General features: G+C 50.5%; 1 protein-coding gene across 3 annotated transcripts in view; it reads left to right on the plus strand.

Annotated features, from left to right (window-relative positions):
• Positions 1–12,387, plus strand: part of CELF3 (CUGBP Elav-like family member 3) — a 79,799-nt gene extending 67,412 nt beyond the window's left edge. The window contains exons 9-14 of one of the 3 annotated variants that reach the window (XR_008328013.1): positions 545–610; positions 1,582–1,689; positions 3,239–3,382; positions 3,701–3,844; positions 7,207–7,290; positions 11,912–12,387. Coding sequence is in view for 2 of the 3 variants with exons in the window: in XM_053368946.1 (XP_053224921.1) it covers positions 545–610; positions 1,582–1,689; positions 3,239–3,382; positions 3,701–3,828 (446 nt within the window). In the remaining variant the exon portion in view is untranslated. The remainder of the gene's footprint in view (positions 1–544; positions 611–1,581; positions 1,690–3,238; positions 3,383–3,700; positions 3,845–7,206; positions 7,291–11,911) is intronic. The other 2 variants (XM_053368946.1, XM_053368945.1) reach the window with 2 other exon arrangements.
• Positions 12,388–13,981: the final 1,594 nt, after the last annotated feature.

The following is a 13,981-nucleotide window of genomic DNA, read 5'->3' on the forward strand; positions in this document are numbered from 1 at the left end:
CGCCTAGGGCTTGCCGATCGAAAGGTCGGCGGTTCGAATCCCCGTGGCGGGGTGCGCTCCCGCTGCTCGGTCCCAGCACCTGCCAACCTAGCAGTTCGAAAGCACATCAATGTGCAAGTAGATAAATAGGGACCGCTTACTAGCGGGAAGGGAAACGGCATTTCCGTGTGCTGCGCTGGCTCGCCAGATGCAGCTTGTCACGCTGGCCACGTGACCCGGAAGTGTCTTCGGACAGCGCTGGCCCCCGGCCTCTTGAGTGAGATGGGCGCACAACCCCAGAGTCTGTCAAGACTGGCCCATACGGGCAGGGGTACCTTTACCTTTACTTAATCCTCAGGGCTAGCTCGCTGAATTGGTCCTACTTGGGCCAGCGAGGGGGCCAGGGGAGAATTGGCTGTGGGGTCTCAGAGCGGGTAATCTTAGGAAACAAAACCAGGACCGGTATGCCGACTTGGAGATTTATTTATTTTTTGCTTTGTGTGTGTGAAGCAGGCCATTATTGTCTCATAAATGTGTACTCTTTCCTCTTCGCCCCCTGACACAGCACAGAGCCCAGCAGCCCCCGTGGACCCATTGCAGCAGGCGTACGCCGGGATGCAGCACTATACAGGTATGGGGTGGGGAATGGGCATCTATAGGATTCTGGGCCCATATATCTCCTTTTGCCAAGGCCTCGTTGCCCAGGCAACACCAGAGACCTGGTCCCTGCTCTATGGCCAAGATGGCGCCAGGGATGTTGGCTCATTGGCTTTCCCAGAATGTCGCATCTATTACGTCGGGGATGGGGAATGTCTCTGGCACTCCACAGGCTAGTGGCGCTCAGGAACTGCGGGGTTTGTGGTCCAGCGAGATCTGGGAAGGGTCCAGAGAGGAGGGAGGAATTTGGTTTGGTTTGCAAAGCTGCCTCATACCTACTTCTTGGAATAATGATGGGAACTGAAACACAGCTGTCCTTCAAAGTTTGCACCGCTTCAAATTTTACCATGCAGTTCTCCAAACACAAAAAAACCCCAGCACATTAGAGGAAAGTGCATATTTTTCAAAAAAAAATTGCAGTATTTTTCCATCTGTAAGACACCCCCATGTATAAGATGCCCCCTATTTTGGGGGACTCAGATTTAAGAAAATGGAGGGAGAGATATCTATGTATAAGACGCTCCCCCCTAATTCTTCACATTATTTTTTAGGGGGGAAACCTAGTCTTATACATGGAAAAATACAGTATATGCATGTATTGGTGAAAACCACATGCAGAAATTCTCCCAAGAATGGGGTAAACTGCTGGTTTTTTAAAAATGTGTGTTAAGGATACCTCTGTGTAAAAATGTGTACCTTAGGATAAAATGCTGGCAAGCAAAAAAATGGTTCAGAAATGCACAAGATTAGGAACGCTGGTGGTTTTTGTCCATTCCTATAAGGGCACGGGCCCCGCTCTGCGCCTTAAGCCTTTCTGCCTGGGCAGTGCCCGCAACGTGTTCTTCCGTGGGTCGGGCAACACTGCAGGCCTGTCGCTCTCTCTCTGCCCGTTGCTCGGCCGATGCGAGGAGCTTAGGCTTCACTCTGCCCCGCTTGCCCCCCCAGCCGCCTACCCTGCCGCCTACGGACTGGTCAGCCCGGCCTTCCCGCAACAGCCAGCCACCATCATCGCCCAGCAGCCGCCTCCACAACAGCAGCAGCAGCAGCGGGAAGGTAGGTGGGTCACTGAGCCCCTTTCCCCACCCACCCCACAGCTGCCATTGATTTGCAGACATTTATTTCCATTGGAACATCTGGAATCCTGTTCGTCTCTTCCTCTGCGGAGCTCCTGAGGTGCCGGCAATGTCTCGCTTTCGATACAATAATCTTTATTGTCATTGTCCCATACAGAGCAACAAAATTGAAAAAATCTACATCAGACATTCAAAAACCCACAAGCCTGCTATCCCAGCTATCCCAGCCTGGTTAACCCCCTAAAAACTCTGGTATCCTATCCCATACCGTATTTTTTGCTCTATAGGACGCACTTTTTCCCCTCCAAAAATTAAGGGGAAATGTGTGTGCGTCCTATGGGGCGAATGCAGGCTCCTTGGCTTCAGCGATAGCAACGCGAAGCCTCCGAAGTGCAGAGGGAGCGCTCCCTCCGCGCTCTGGAGGCTTCGCGTTGCTTTTGCTGAAGCCTGGAGAGTGAGAGGGGTCGGTGCGCACCGACCCCTCTCGCTCTCCAGGCTTCAGGGATAGCCGCCTGAAGCCTTTGGAGCGCAGCGGGTCCTCACACTGTGCTCCAAAGGCTTCGGGTTCCTTTCGCTGAAGCCAGGAGAGCAAGACTCTCCTGGCTTCAGCAGAGAGGGAGAGCTGCGCAGCGCCCCTTCAGCCAAGCGGGAGGAGAAATGGAAGGGGCTCCACTTCTCCTGCCACTTCACTGAAGGGGCGCTGAGCACAGAGGGGGAGAATTTATTTTTTCTTGTTCTCCCCCTCTAAAACAAGGTGTATCCTATGGTCAGGTGCGTCCTATAGAGCAAAAAATGTGGTAATTAAATACAATATACTCCCATAGAGACTCCTTAGGTAAAGGTAAAGGGACCCCTGACCATTAGGTCCAGTCATGGCCAACTCTGGGGTTGCGGCGCTCATCTCGCTTTACTGGCCGAGGGAGCCGGGGTACAGCTTCTGGGTCATGTGGCCAGCATGACTGAGGCCGCTTCTGGCGAACCAGAGCAGCACACAGAAACACTGTTTACCTTCCCGCCGGAGCGGTACCTATTTATCTATTTGCACTTTGACGTGCTTTCAAACTGCTAGGTTGGCAGGAGCAGGGACCGAGCAACGGGAGCTCACCCCGGTGTGCAGATACGAACCGCCAACCTTCTGATCAGCTAGTGAAATCATATGTCAGGAGTGCTCTGATGGTGTTTCCTGCTTTGCAAGGGGTTGGACTCGATGGCCCTTGTGGTCTCTTCCAACTCTATGATTCTATGATTCAAATCCTAAGCTCTGTGGTTTAACCCACAGTGCCACCCGTGTCCCAGAGACTCCTTACACTGCGTTTAAAACCAAAATCGCATTTGGATAGAAACTGTTTCTCAGGCGGCTAGTCCTAGTCTTTATAACCCTGTACCTCCTTCCATCTAAATGTTACGAGGGATGTGGATTGCACAGCCAGCTCCCTCTGTGTTCCAGCATGTTCTCAACGAACAATTCTCTCTCTCTCTTCCCTCCCTCCCACCTTCCTTTATCCCGAAACATGGCCGTCCTCTCCCAGGTCCCGAGGGCTGTAACATCTTCATCTACCACCTGCCACAGGAGTTCACAGACTCCGAGATCTTGCAGATGTTCCTTCCCTTCGGAAATGTCATCTCCGCCAAAGTCTTTGTGGACCGGGCCACCAATCAGAGCAAATGTTTCGGTAGGGATAGCCCAGCGGGGTTCTGGGGGAAGAGAATAGGGTCCCCCCAAATCATCGGGGACCGCAATCCTCAGAGGCTAAAAACCAGCGGCCTTCTCGCACACGGCACGCAGAGAGAGAAACATCCCCCCAGCGTGCCTTCTCCACCTCCCTCATAGGGACTATCAACTTAAACCTTTGCTTCAGAAACCAAACCAAGCAAGGGGTGGGTTCTACGGAGGGGGGGACGGTCTCCGTCTGCATGCTGTGAGGTCACAGCAGGCCCTCGCCTACCCCATCCTCCCTTCTCCTTGTCCGTTTCCCCTCCGCCTTTTGCAGGATTCGTAAGTTTTGACAATCCCGCCAGCGCTCAGGCTGCCATCCAGGCCATGAACGGTTTCCAGATTGGGATGAAACGCCTCAAAGTCCAGCTCAAGAGGCCTAAAGACGCTAACCGGCCCTACTGAACCGGCTGCCCATCAGGTGGGTGCCCCCCCTTCCAAAGCGAGGGAGATTAGGAGACACCGCTGGAGCAGATGGGCATATCGTCGGAGGGTTGGAGGGAGGGCACCACCACGCCTCAAGACCTGACCCCCGCACCCCGGAAGTCCCTTGAAATGCATTGATTGGCCGGTTGCAAGGATCCGAGAGGGAAATTGCAGCGTAAAATCTCTTCCGAGAAAGCTTGTTTTCCTTAACTCCTGGCCCATTGACCCCCAACGCCTTCCTGGTGGAGTAGCTTCTGCCCGTTCTGTGAGGGACATGTTGATGCAGGACCCAACAGGCCCAGAGAGCTCAAAATGCAAAATATCTCTCTTTACACAATTGCACCAGTTGCTGCAAGCCCATGTTGCAATCCGCTGTCAAGTTTTGGCTGGGGGAGTGGGGGTTTTGCCCTAGTCCGCAGGAGAGCACCAAGACCTGGGGAGAGGAACCTGCGACCCTCCAGAGACAGCCGGGCTACAACTTCCATCACCATCCCTGCCCATTGGGGGGGGGGCCACGCTGGCCACTGGGGCTGTTGGGAGTTGGAGTCCAGCAACACCTGAGGTTGGGGGTCACAGATTGCCCCTTCGCTGTGCTGTGTGTTCTGGCCGACATTATTCTGCACGGTGTCCTCCCAGCCATTAGGGGGCGACACAGTCCTGGTCATATTTTTTTGGGGGGGTGGCAGATGTTTCAAGGTGGAGTGGGCAGAGAAGGTATATTTAAATCTATGCTCAACCCAGTTCTAAATATGAGGAGAGTACGGTGACGTTCAGCCAGCCTTAGCAGAGCAGAGTTGGCAAGATCTCAAATTAAGCATTTGTGCTCTTGCATTTGAGAGTGAGGGGGCCTGGACAAGTGTGGGGGCACTGGGGGGGGCAGCAGCAGAAACAGCTAACAGTGCTGAAGAGGCTGCCGCCAGAGCCATCTTTATTTACCCAGAATGCCTCTGATGATACTTCTCTTTGCATCGCTGTGGCTGAGCTCTGCACCTTTGCAAAGGTTTGCAATTTTTGGAAAAGAGAAGGTCAGCGCCGGCCACAGGGCACCTCCTCTGAGGCTGCTGGGCCTGCTGCTGCTGTTGTGTTTCTGCACGAGTCCCTGGTCTGGGCATTCAAAGAGACATAGGCACCAGGTCTAGGGGTCCCAGCGTGACAGGGCACCCACACACACAAAAGAATCGTGGGTGCTTAGCACCCACAGTGCAGGGCTGTGACACGACTTCTGGTTTCTACCAGACAACGTCGGAGACCCTGCCAGGCCTCAGAAGCGCCGTGACGCCATGATGTCACGTTACATCACGTTACGTCACCATTGGGCACCCATAACCTGGGGCTCAAGTCAGCGCCACTGCAGAGAGACCATGCGCAGCCTCCTCTGAAGGCGTCGAGAGCAATTGGACAGTCCGATTCCAGCCGTTGCGGACGTATATTTTAGGGCGGAGGCTCAATGGAGACCTGCATGTGAGGAGGGTTTGGGGAGAGAGGACAGGATTCACTAGTGTCTAGGTGTGGTATGACATCCATCCCCATCGTTTTGCCCGGACACTGAGGTCCAGCGCTGAGGGCCTTCTGGCAGTTCCCTCCCTGCGAGAAGCCAAGTTACAGGGAACCAGGCAGAGGGCCTTCTCGGTGGTGGCGCCCACCCTGTGGAATACCCTCCCACCAGATGTCAAGGAAATAAACAACTACCTGACATTTAGAAGACATCTGAAGGCAGCCTTGTTCAGGGAAGTTTTTAATGTGTGACATTTTAATGTATTTTTAATCTTTGTTGGAAGCCGCCCAGAGTGGCTGGGGAAACCCAGCCAGATGGGCGGGGTACAAATAAAAAATTATTATTATTATAACCTGTCACACCATGCCTTTGTTTTCGTTCGCATTTCCCCACCTACAGATAAATCTCTCCGGGTGTGACGCTTCTTTGTCAGGTGTGGTGGGGGTTGCCCTCTTGTGCAGGGCATCACCCCAGGTGACTCTTCTGGGTGGTTGTTTTCAAGTCAAGGAAATCTTTTGCACGTGTGTGTTTTCTCCTCCTGGTACGTTTAAATTTCAGGAGTCAGTTTTGGGATGTTGTCTCCTCCAACCTCCCACCCTCCATCAGTTATGGCCCCCTTTCCATTCTGGAGTGTTACAAATTCATTCTTTTTAACCCAAGGAGTTGGCAAAAAGTTCAACAGAGGCTTTGGTAAGCTGGATTGCAGACAGCCATGTTGGTCTAGTTGCCCAGGGCAAGTAAGGATCATCTCCAGCTGATCAGCCGGAAAAGCATTACCGTATTTTTCGCTCTATAACACGCACCAGACCATAACACGCACATAGTTTTTAGAGGAGGAAAACAAGAAAAAAATATTCTAAACGAAATAGTGATATATGATTTTTGTGGTTCATGCTGTGGCCACAGACATGTGATCTGACAGTGAGTTTGGAGCAGCCCAATGCAAAAATCCTGAGGATCCATGTGGATCCATGCTTTGTAACCACGGAGGAGGGAAGGAAGGGGAACCATGGATCCTCTGCTCACGACTGCAGCAGATCCCCCCCGCCACCCCCAGGCATTCACTCCATAACACGCACAGACATTTCCCCTTACTTTCTAGGAGGAAAAAAGTGAGTGTTATGGTGCAAAAAATACGGTATATATATACATATATACATATATATGTATATGAGTTTGGACAGGTGGGGATCATTTTTTCGTTTTGTTTGTTTTAAGGGAACAAACGAAGATTAAAAACATTTGTAGTTCTGTTTGCCAGGCAGCTTGATGAAATTGGGAAAGGTGCAATGGAGATGAACGTTATTTTTTAAATAGTGGATTTGTATAATTCGTCATATCAGATTGTGCCTTGCCACCAGTCTCACTTAAGGACCATTGTCAGTTGTGGGTTGTGCTTTGGGGGTTTTTTAAGCCAAGAGGTGGGAAGTCTAATCTCCCTTGCAGTGACTGGGACTGGTTCCCCCACACCTGTCCTAAAAGAATCAAGGGACATTTTTTCTTTAAAAAGGAAAGTTGTGACAACGCAATCCGTCCATTTTCTTCCCATTGCATGCTGGGAGTTTACAAGTGACCAGAGTCGAAAACCCCCCTGTCTCGTGTCTTCTTTCCATGTGTCAGTAAGCAGTGTCGTTTGACTAAATGTCCTTTTTATTTTATTTTTTAGAAAACCCTTTTCTTATCGGTGAAGTTGCAAAAAAAAAACAAATTTAAAGAACCGTTCGTTTTTCCACGCGCGCACGCACACACACACACAAAAACAAACGAAAAGAAAACCAAATTCCCGTTTTTTTTCTTTGCTGCTCGAAACCACGCCCACCCCCTCCCTCCCCCCTCCCTCCCTCCCTCCCTCCCTCCGACAGGGTGTTGCAATCATATCTTGAGACGACTCTGTTGCTAAGCCAACCCCTTCGCCTGTCGCGAGAGACGTAGCTCCGCCCCCCCTTGTAAGTTGCATCTTCTGGAATGAACAAAAAGAAAAGTGATTGTTATATCTTTATTATTCTTTATTATTTGGAAAGAACAAACAAACAAAAACGTCATGTGATCCGAGCTGCACTCTTTTTGCATGACGTCTGCGTGGTTTAGCGTTTACTGGATGTGCCGTGAGTTTCTGGAACGTAGTTTTCGTTTGGTGAACTTATCTCCCCATCCCTCCTTTCCCCCCCTTCCCATGCCTCCCCCTGCACAGCAAGCCCCCCCTCCACCACACACACACACACACACACACGGCCCCCTGCACCCACACGGCCCCCCGTCTCTGCCCCCAAACTCCAAAAAGAGAGTCTCAATTCGATTTTGAACTGGGCGCCACCTCTGCCCCTTCCATCCCTTAAGACTCCAAGCTGCCCCACCTGAGAACACTGCCTCACCCTCCAATTTACCTGTACTTGGTTTCGGTCACCTTTTCTACCGCTGTCGTCACCATATCGCTGTGGCCTGTTCTTTTCTATGATTTTCTTGCCTGTGCTGTGTGTTGTTCCTTTTTTTTTTTTTTTTTTTTTGCCTGTCTGTACGGTTGTTTCTTAATCTCTCAGACGCATTTGGCTGGTGGCTCTGTGCAATTGGTTTGTGCTTTTTGTTCTGTGGGCGAATGTAAAAAAATTATTAAAAAGTTTTCCTTTCCTCTCCCACCGACCCCCTGATCCTGTCTCTCTCTCCCCCCCAAAAAAAACCCCACCTTCCACCTTTGCTACATGGGGTCTCAGGTGCACTCGACACACGTTTTGTACCTGTAAACTGGTCCGCTGGACCAGATCCCAATCTTCCCACCCCGGGGCGTGTATATTGGATAGGAGGGTGTGGCCACACAGCTGTTAAAGGCAACAGGGTGACCAAATACAATGATACGATATCAATATACACTCTTTATATAATATGAAATATATGAAATCCATTAAGAGTGCATATTTTGTGACTTTCAGAGATTCATAAGTTATCTGTTTATGTGATTTCATATACTTCATATTACAGTATTTTTCGCTCCATAGGGCGCACCGGACAATAGGGCACACTTAGTTTTTAGGGGGGGGATATAGAAAAAAAATTATTCCCCCCCCCCAGCTGCAGGGCTGGGGCAGGGGAAGCCTGAGCTTCATTTATGGAGGGGGGAAAGTGCGTCCTATAAGGCGAAAAATATGGTATATAAAGAGTGTATATTGATATCATATCATTGTATTTGGTCATCGTGTTGCCTTGGATATTACTGACCATTGTTTGCAACACAGGGGTTAAATTGTTTGGTTAACCACAGTGACAGTACAAGGCGCCGCATTTTGAAGCGTTTTGTTGGGACTGCAAAGCATAGCACAGAGCTACGTGGAAGCAAAGAAACTGCACACTGTATTTTGGCCGCCTGCAAACTGAACACGAACCGTTTGCTCACCAGCTGACAAACAGGGTCCAATCCTGGCAGTTGCAGGGGTCTGATTTGCCAGCATATTGCCCACAGTGACATCAGCTGGTTGACAGGCAGGTGTGGTCTGAAGAAAAGCACTTTGGAGACTAACTTGGGTGCATACAGCCAAGGCAGGCCAAGACTGGGTTCCCTTGCCCACCCATTCAGGTACATAGTGCCGATTTGATGAGTGCAGAATAATTACCGTATTTTTCGCGCCATAAGACACACCTGACCCTAAGACGCACCTATTTTTTAGAGGGGGAATGCAAGAAAAAAAAATTCTTTAAAGGGAGCGCTGAGCAGAGCCGCTTGCAGGCTTTTCTCCAAGAGCTGCACACACACTCCACGCAGCTCTTTAAAGGGAGTGCAGCTCTTGGGGGCTTTTCCTGGAGGTGTGGGAAGGGACTGAGGGGCTAAGCCAGAAGCTAGACCAGTGAGAGGGAGCGCTGCGCAGCGATCCCTCTTGCTGTTCTGGCTTCTGGGATAGCCGCGCAGCCTGCATTCACTCCATAAGACGCACACACATTTCCCCTTACTTTTCAGGAGGGGGAAAGTGCGTCTTATAGAGCGAAAAATACGGCACCCAGTGAAACGGGTCAGGAGCTGTTCCCATCACAAACAAGGGTTTTGCAGGAGGGCTTGCAACCCTAGTGATTTGGAGCAAAGGTCTGAGAACAGCAGAAAAAGGGGGGTTGCATCATATTCCACGAGTTCGTGCCCCTCCCCAAATTGCATACATTAGTTTGGGGCAAAGGGAACAGACACAAGTCAACGCTCTTGTGTGGCAAAGGTGATTCTCTCCCCCAACCCTCCCCCCCCCAAAAAAAACCAGCCTGTGGGCTGTGCTCACAATTCACCCACCCCCTCAACACTCATGGTCCTGTTCCCCATCCTGACCCCTTTTGGATTGCCTGCCTGCCTGACCCACCGCCCGACACCGTCTCCATCTCTTTGACCTACTGCATGAACTTCTTTCTCTCCCCCTGGCCCCCTATTATTCATCACTCCCTTCTGCAAACCTATTGGGTACCACTGCCATCCATCCATCCTGGAGATTCCCGATTGGCTGTTCCACGGCAACCGTTGCCGCCTGCGGAATCTCTCATCCTGATGTGTTGTTGTGCTTGGCCAGCCGGGCTGTTCTTGTCCATGAGAATCCCCAGCTTCCACAAAAAGGCCTCTACCTTTTCTTTTCTCGTCGTCGTTCTTTATTGTCGTCGTGGGTTCTTCCCGTGTGTTTGCTTTCTTTCTTTTTGTCGTCGTCGTTGGTGCGTGTGCGTGTGTGTGTGTCTGTATTTCTAGTTGCTAAAAAATAAAGGATCGTGGGGTGGGGCTCGTGGCCAAGGCCGTGTGGAGGCCGGACCCCCGCAGTGATGGGCTCCACAGGGCGGCTTCTCGACGGGGGTGGGGAGCGGGGACGATCATCCCGGTCATTTCAAACCACCAGACGCAACAGACCCACCCACCCAAAAAAGGAGGGTCGTTTTCTGCTTCCACCGCTCCCGTGACTGCAACATTCTTTAAAGAACTTTCTTGAGTGGATTATCGTGGCTACAACCCGGGGTTTTAAGATGGGGGGAAGCCAAAGAGAGTCAAAGCCCCCATAATATTTAATGCTGTATTGTTTTTAACACTTGATTGGGAGCCCCCCAGAGTGGCTGGGGAAACTCAGCCAGATGGGCGGGGTATCAATAAATAATTATTATTATTATTATTATTATTATTATTATTATTATTATTATTATTATTATTTTAAAGCCCAAGGCAGGGGGAAAGGTAGAAAAACACGAGGGTTATCTTTAAGACCAAAACAGAGTTCGGGGCAGAGGTTAAGAAAAGGGGGGAATCTTCCCTGACCACAATTTATAGGAGCCAACTGTCTCCTCCAGAGATGCAGGAGGGGTGGAATATGACAACCTGAGAGCAGGGTTCGGCCCACCACTCTCCATAAAAAGCCAAAACTCCGGAAAGTCCCCTAATGGGATCAGGTTCCTCGTGGGCTGCCATCTTGCCATTCTCCGTGGCCTTTGGAGACACGGCAAAATGGCAGAACAGAGCTAATTGGATGGTCCTAAGCGGGTGTCTTGTGCTAGAGGGGACTCTGTCTGCTGGAATCTTGGGACGGTGTTGGCGGGGAACAGAGGGAAATTTGCCCTGCTTTGTGGGGTGGAGGCAGAGAGACAGAAAGGAGTAAGAGAGACCATCAGCGCCATTGCCTTGTCCTGCAAATCTAACCACAGGTGTTTTTCTGTGGCTATTCCTAAAAGGTTCTTATTACTATTATTAATGTACGTTTACGGAGCGCAGACCAGCTGCCTTCGCCCTGGGGGTTTCGCTGGCATTTTTTGAATGCAAATCCACCCAATTCGCACCATCCGAAATGAGACGTGAACCGAATCGCAGCAATCCTACAAAAATTCGTGCTTCTCCAAACTTTGCAGTACAAAATTCTTACTAGATAGAAGTCTGCACCAAGATGCAAACTTTAGTGTGAATCACACACAAACAAATGCATCCGATTCGTGGAAATCGCTTGCAAAGATGTGCCCATTTTTAGTCCAAACCTTGTACAACAATGTGTACACAATGAAAAATTCACTCCTAACACGAATTTTTGCAAGGTTTACTCTGAAAGAAATAAAGAATTTGCAAATTGCTGAGGAACACGTGGAAAACTGAATTTAAGACTGGGGGAAATGAGAAAGTGATGGAGCATAAATGGTCGGATCCATCCATCCTTACTTGACCGCTCAAAATTTACTAGCCTGATGTTTTCATCGTGGCTGCGTTGTTCGGCCAGGGAAGGAATCGCAAGACACCCTCAAAACGAGATTTATTGACATTCTGTACACCCTCTGGCGCAGTTGGGGGGCGAGGACTCCAGAGGCCGGGGGAGCCTCTTCTGCGGCCCCCCGAGAGGGAAGCAGCTGCAGAAGACGCAGCCTATTCAAACATGGCCGCCTCACCCAGGTTGGGCAGAAATCAAGGGGAAGATTTTGATCCCAGGACTCCACGCAAACCACCCTCTTCTGTCTGCATGTCCTAGGCTTCCGGGCACCTCAGATTCTCTGTGACCCAGTGGCTTCAGCTGGAAAGAAAGACGTTTAATATATATCTCTCTGTTCTTTTTCTGTTGTTTGTTGCCCCTTTTCTCTCTCTTTTTCTAGGTCTGGAGCTTACTGGAGGAACAAAGCCCCCTTGATGTCTCCCCCTTCCCTCCTGCCCCCTTCCTCTCTTCCTCTGCTCTTCTTCCTCCTCGTAGATAATAGGGAAGCCACTTGCTCTCTGAGATCGAGGGGCACCAATTTCCTCACTGGCCGGAGACCCGGAAGATCCCCCTTCAGCTGCGCCAACCAAGCCCCTCTCCGAAGACGGGATGAGCGATGAGACGGGCTCACTATATATCTCTCTCTATATATATCTCCCCTTCTGCCAGCCACAGGGCTTTCCCCACTCCCCACTCCGTCCACTCCAATCCTTGCCCCCTCCCTCCCCCCAACCCAGCCAAGAAGAACTGCATTGTGGGAACCGAAGTCACCAAGACATGCAGCTCAAGAAAGCCCTGCTTAGAATAATAATTTAAAAAGCAAGATTCAAGGCGGAAGGAAATTTAGGACAAGGCAAGCTTGGACAGAAGAAACACCAAGACAGATGGACTCAGGACCAAACCCAGCCTCATCTTTGGGGTCCTCAGCCCTTTTGCTCTTGCACTGTTAGGGTGCAGCAACCTAGGGACTTGGGGGGGGCTAAGGAATGGGCCAATATAGGGGTTTGCGTGCAGCTTGTGGGCCTCTGATACTCCACTCTCCACCCAATTTCTTACACCGATCCAGGCAACCTCTTGGGAGGTGAGAGAAAGCTTTGCTAAAATGGAAAGGTTGATTTTGGGACCACGCAGGCCAGTGTGAAACAACCCCAAAGGAGCTCTGCGCGAGTCGCTGCCCTGAGAGTGCCTCCTCAGGAAATCTCAGACCAGGGCTTCATACAGGGGTGCAACGAGGCACCCTTCCCTGCAAGCAGCTTTTTTAGGGGAATTGGGGGGGTTCTGTTGGATACTTGCCACTGCAAATATCAGCAACCTGCCCACCATTTAGGAGTGGAAACCTTTAATCATACGATGCAGGCATGCAAGAGATTATAGGTGCCAATATTTTTCAGATATGCTGTTGTTTAAAGCCACAGGAGCACTGGTGGAAATGCAGCCGCCTCACCCTAAAAAAATAGCCTGTCCAGACCCTCTCTCCCCACCGGGCTTTGAAAGAGCATGTCGTCATGTTCCCCCACCCCCGGAAACAACAACGCCAAAACCGCTCTCCCTCTTCTCTTCTCCTGGAAACTTATCGCCGCCCGTCGTATCTGCGTTTGGGGTGGATGGGTCAGAGTGGAAACTTGTATTTTTTCATATCAAAGGGAAATGTGCCTCTCCTCCACCCCCCAAGTATCTTGGTATTGCCATTCAGGGATCCAGAAATGCTTCGAAGATGGAGGAAACCTCAAAGAGGAAGGAGGGGGTCAAAATAACCCAACAACTGGATGAGCAAACTTTTTGTTTTGAGCCTAAGATGGCATGTGAGGCTCCAGGGACCCCAGACGAAGTGATTAAGACAGAGAAACAAAAACTGGAAGGCTTTTCTGGTTGTGTTAGGAGAGGGACTCTCTGGAGAAAGAGCCACATGCAAACCTGAAATTAAACCCAAACTCTTTTGGCCACCGTTTCCTGCCAGCTTCCCTTTGGGCAACACAGTCTGGCTGATGCAGGAGAGCCTTTCAAAGCAGGACACCAAAAACCACCCAGTGGGGGAAATGGAAACACCTGGACTTTGAGTATCTGGCCAGCCAGAACTGGAGGGCAATGGAAATGTGATACTCCTTCGCGTTGTCATTCAGCGCATCCCTCACAAGATGAGCAGAGACAGACAGACTGGATGCAGCTTATGCCCCATAAAGAGGCCGGCTGCAAGATCTCTGAGTTGCCCACCTCTCCAAATCAGCCCCAGCTCTCTCTCCAAATCAGCCGCGAGGTTGCCACCAAAACTTCCCAGCATTCCTGAAGCCACCTGCATCCATTTCGGCCAAGAGATCTTTTGGATTAACCACATTTTCTGCCAGCTGTTTCACAGCTAATCTTTCCGCTCATCCCCCTCTTGCCATGCGAATCCATTCTTTGGTTTTTTGGAGAGGGTGAAAGAAAGGCAAAAAAATCTCGAGAGAAACCAGACCTTAACCTTCGTATCTCC

This window comes from Podarcis raffonei, chromosome 16, assembly GCF_027172205.1.
Source record: "Podarcis raffonei isolate rPodRaf1 chromosome 16, rPodRaf1.pri, whole genome shotgun sequence".
In the NCBI taxonomy this organism is placed as follows: Eukaryota; Metazoa; Chordata; class Lepidosauria; order Squamata; family Lacertidae; genus Podarcis; species Podarcis raffonei.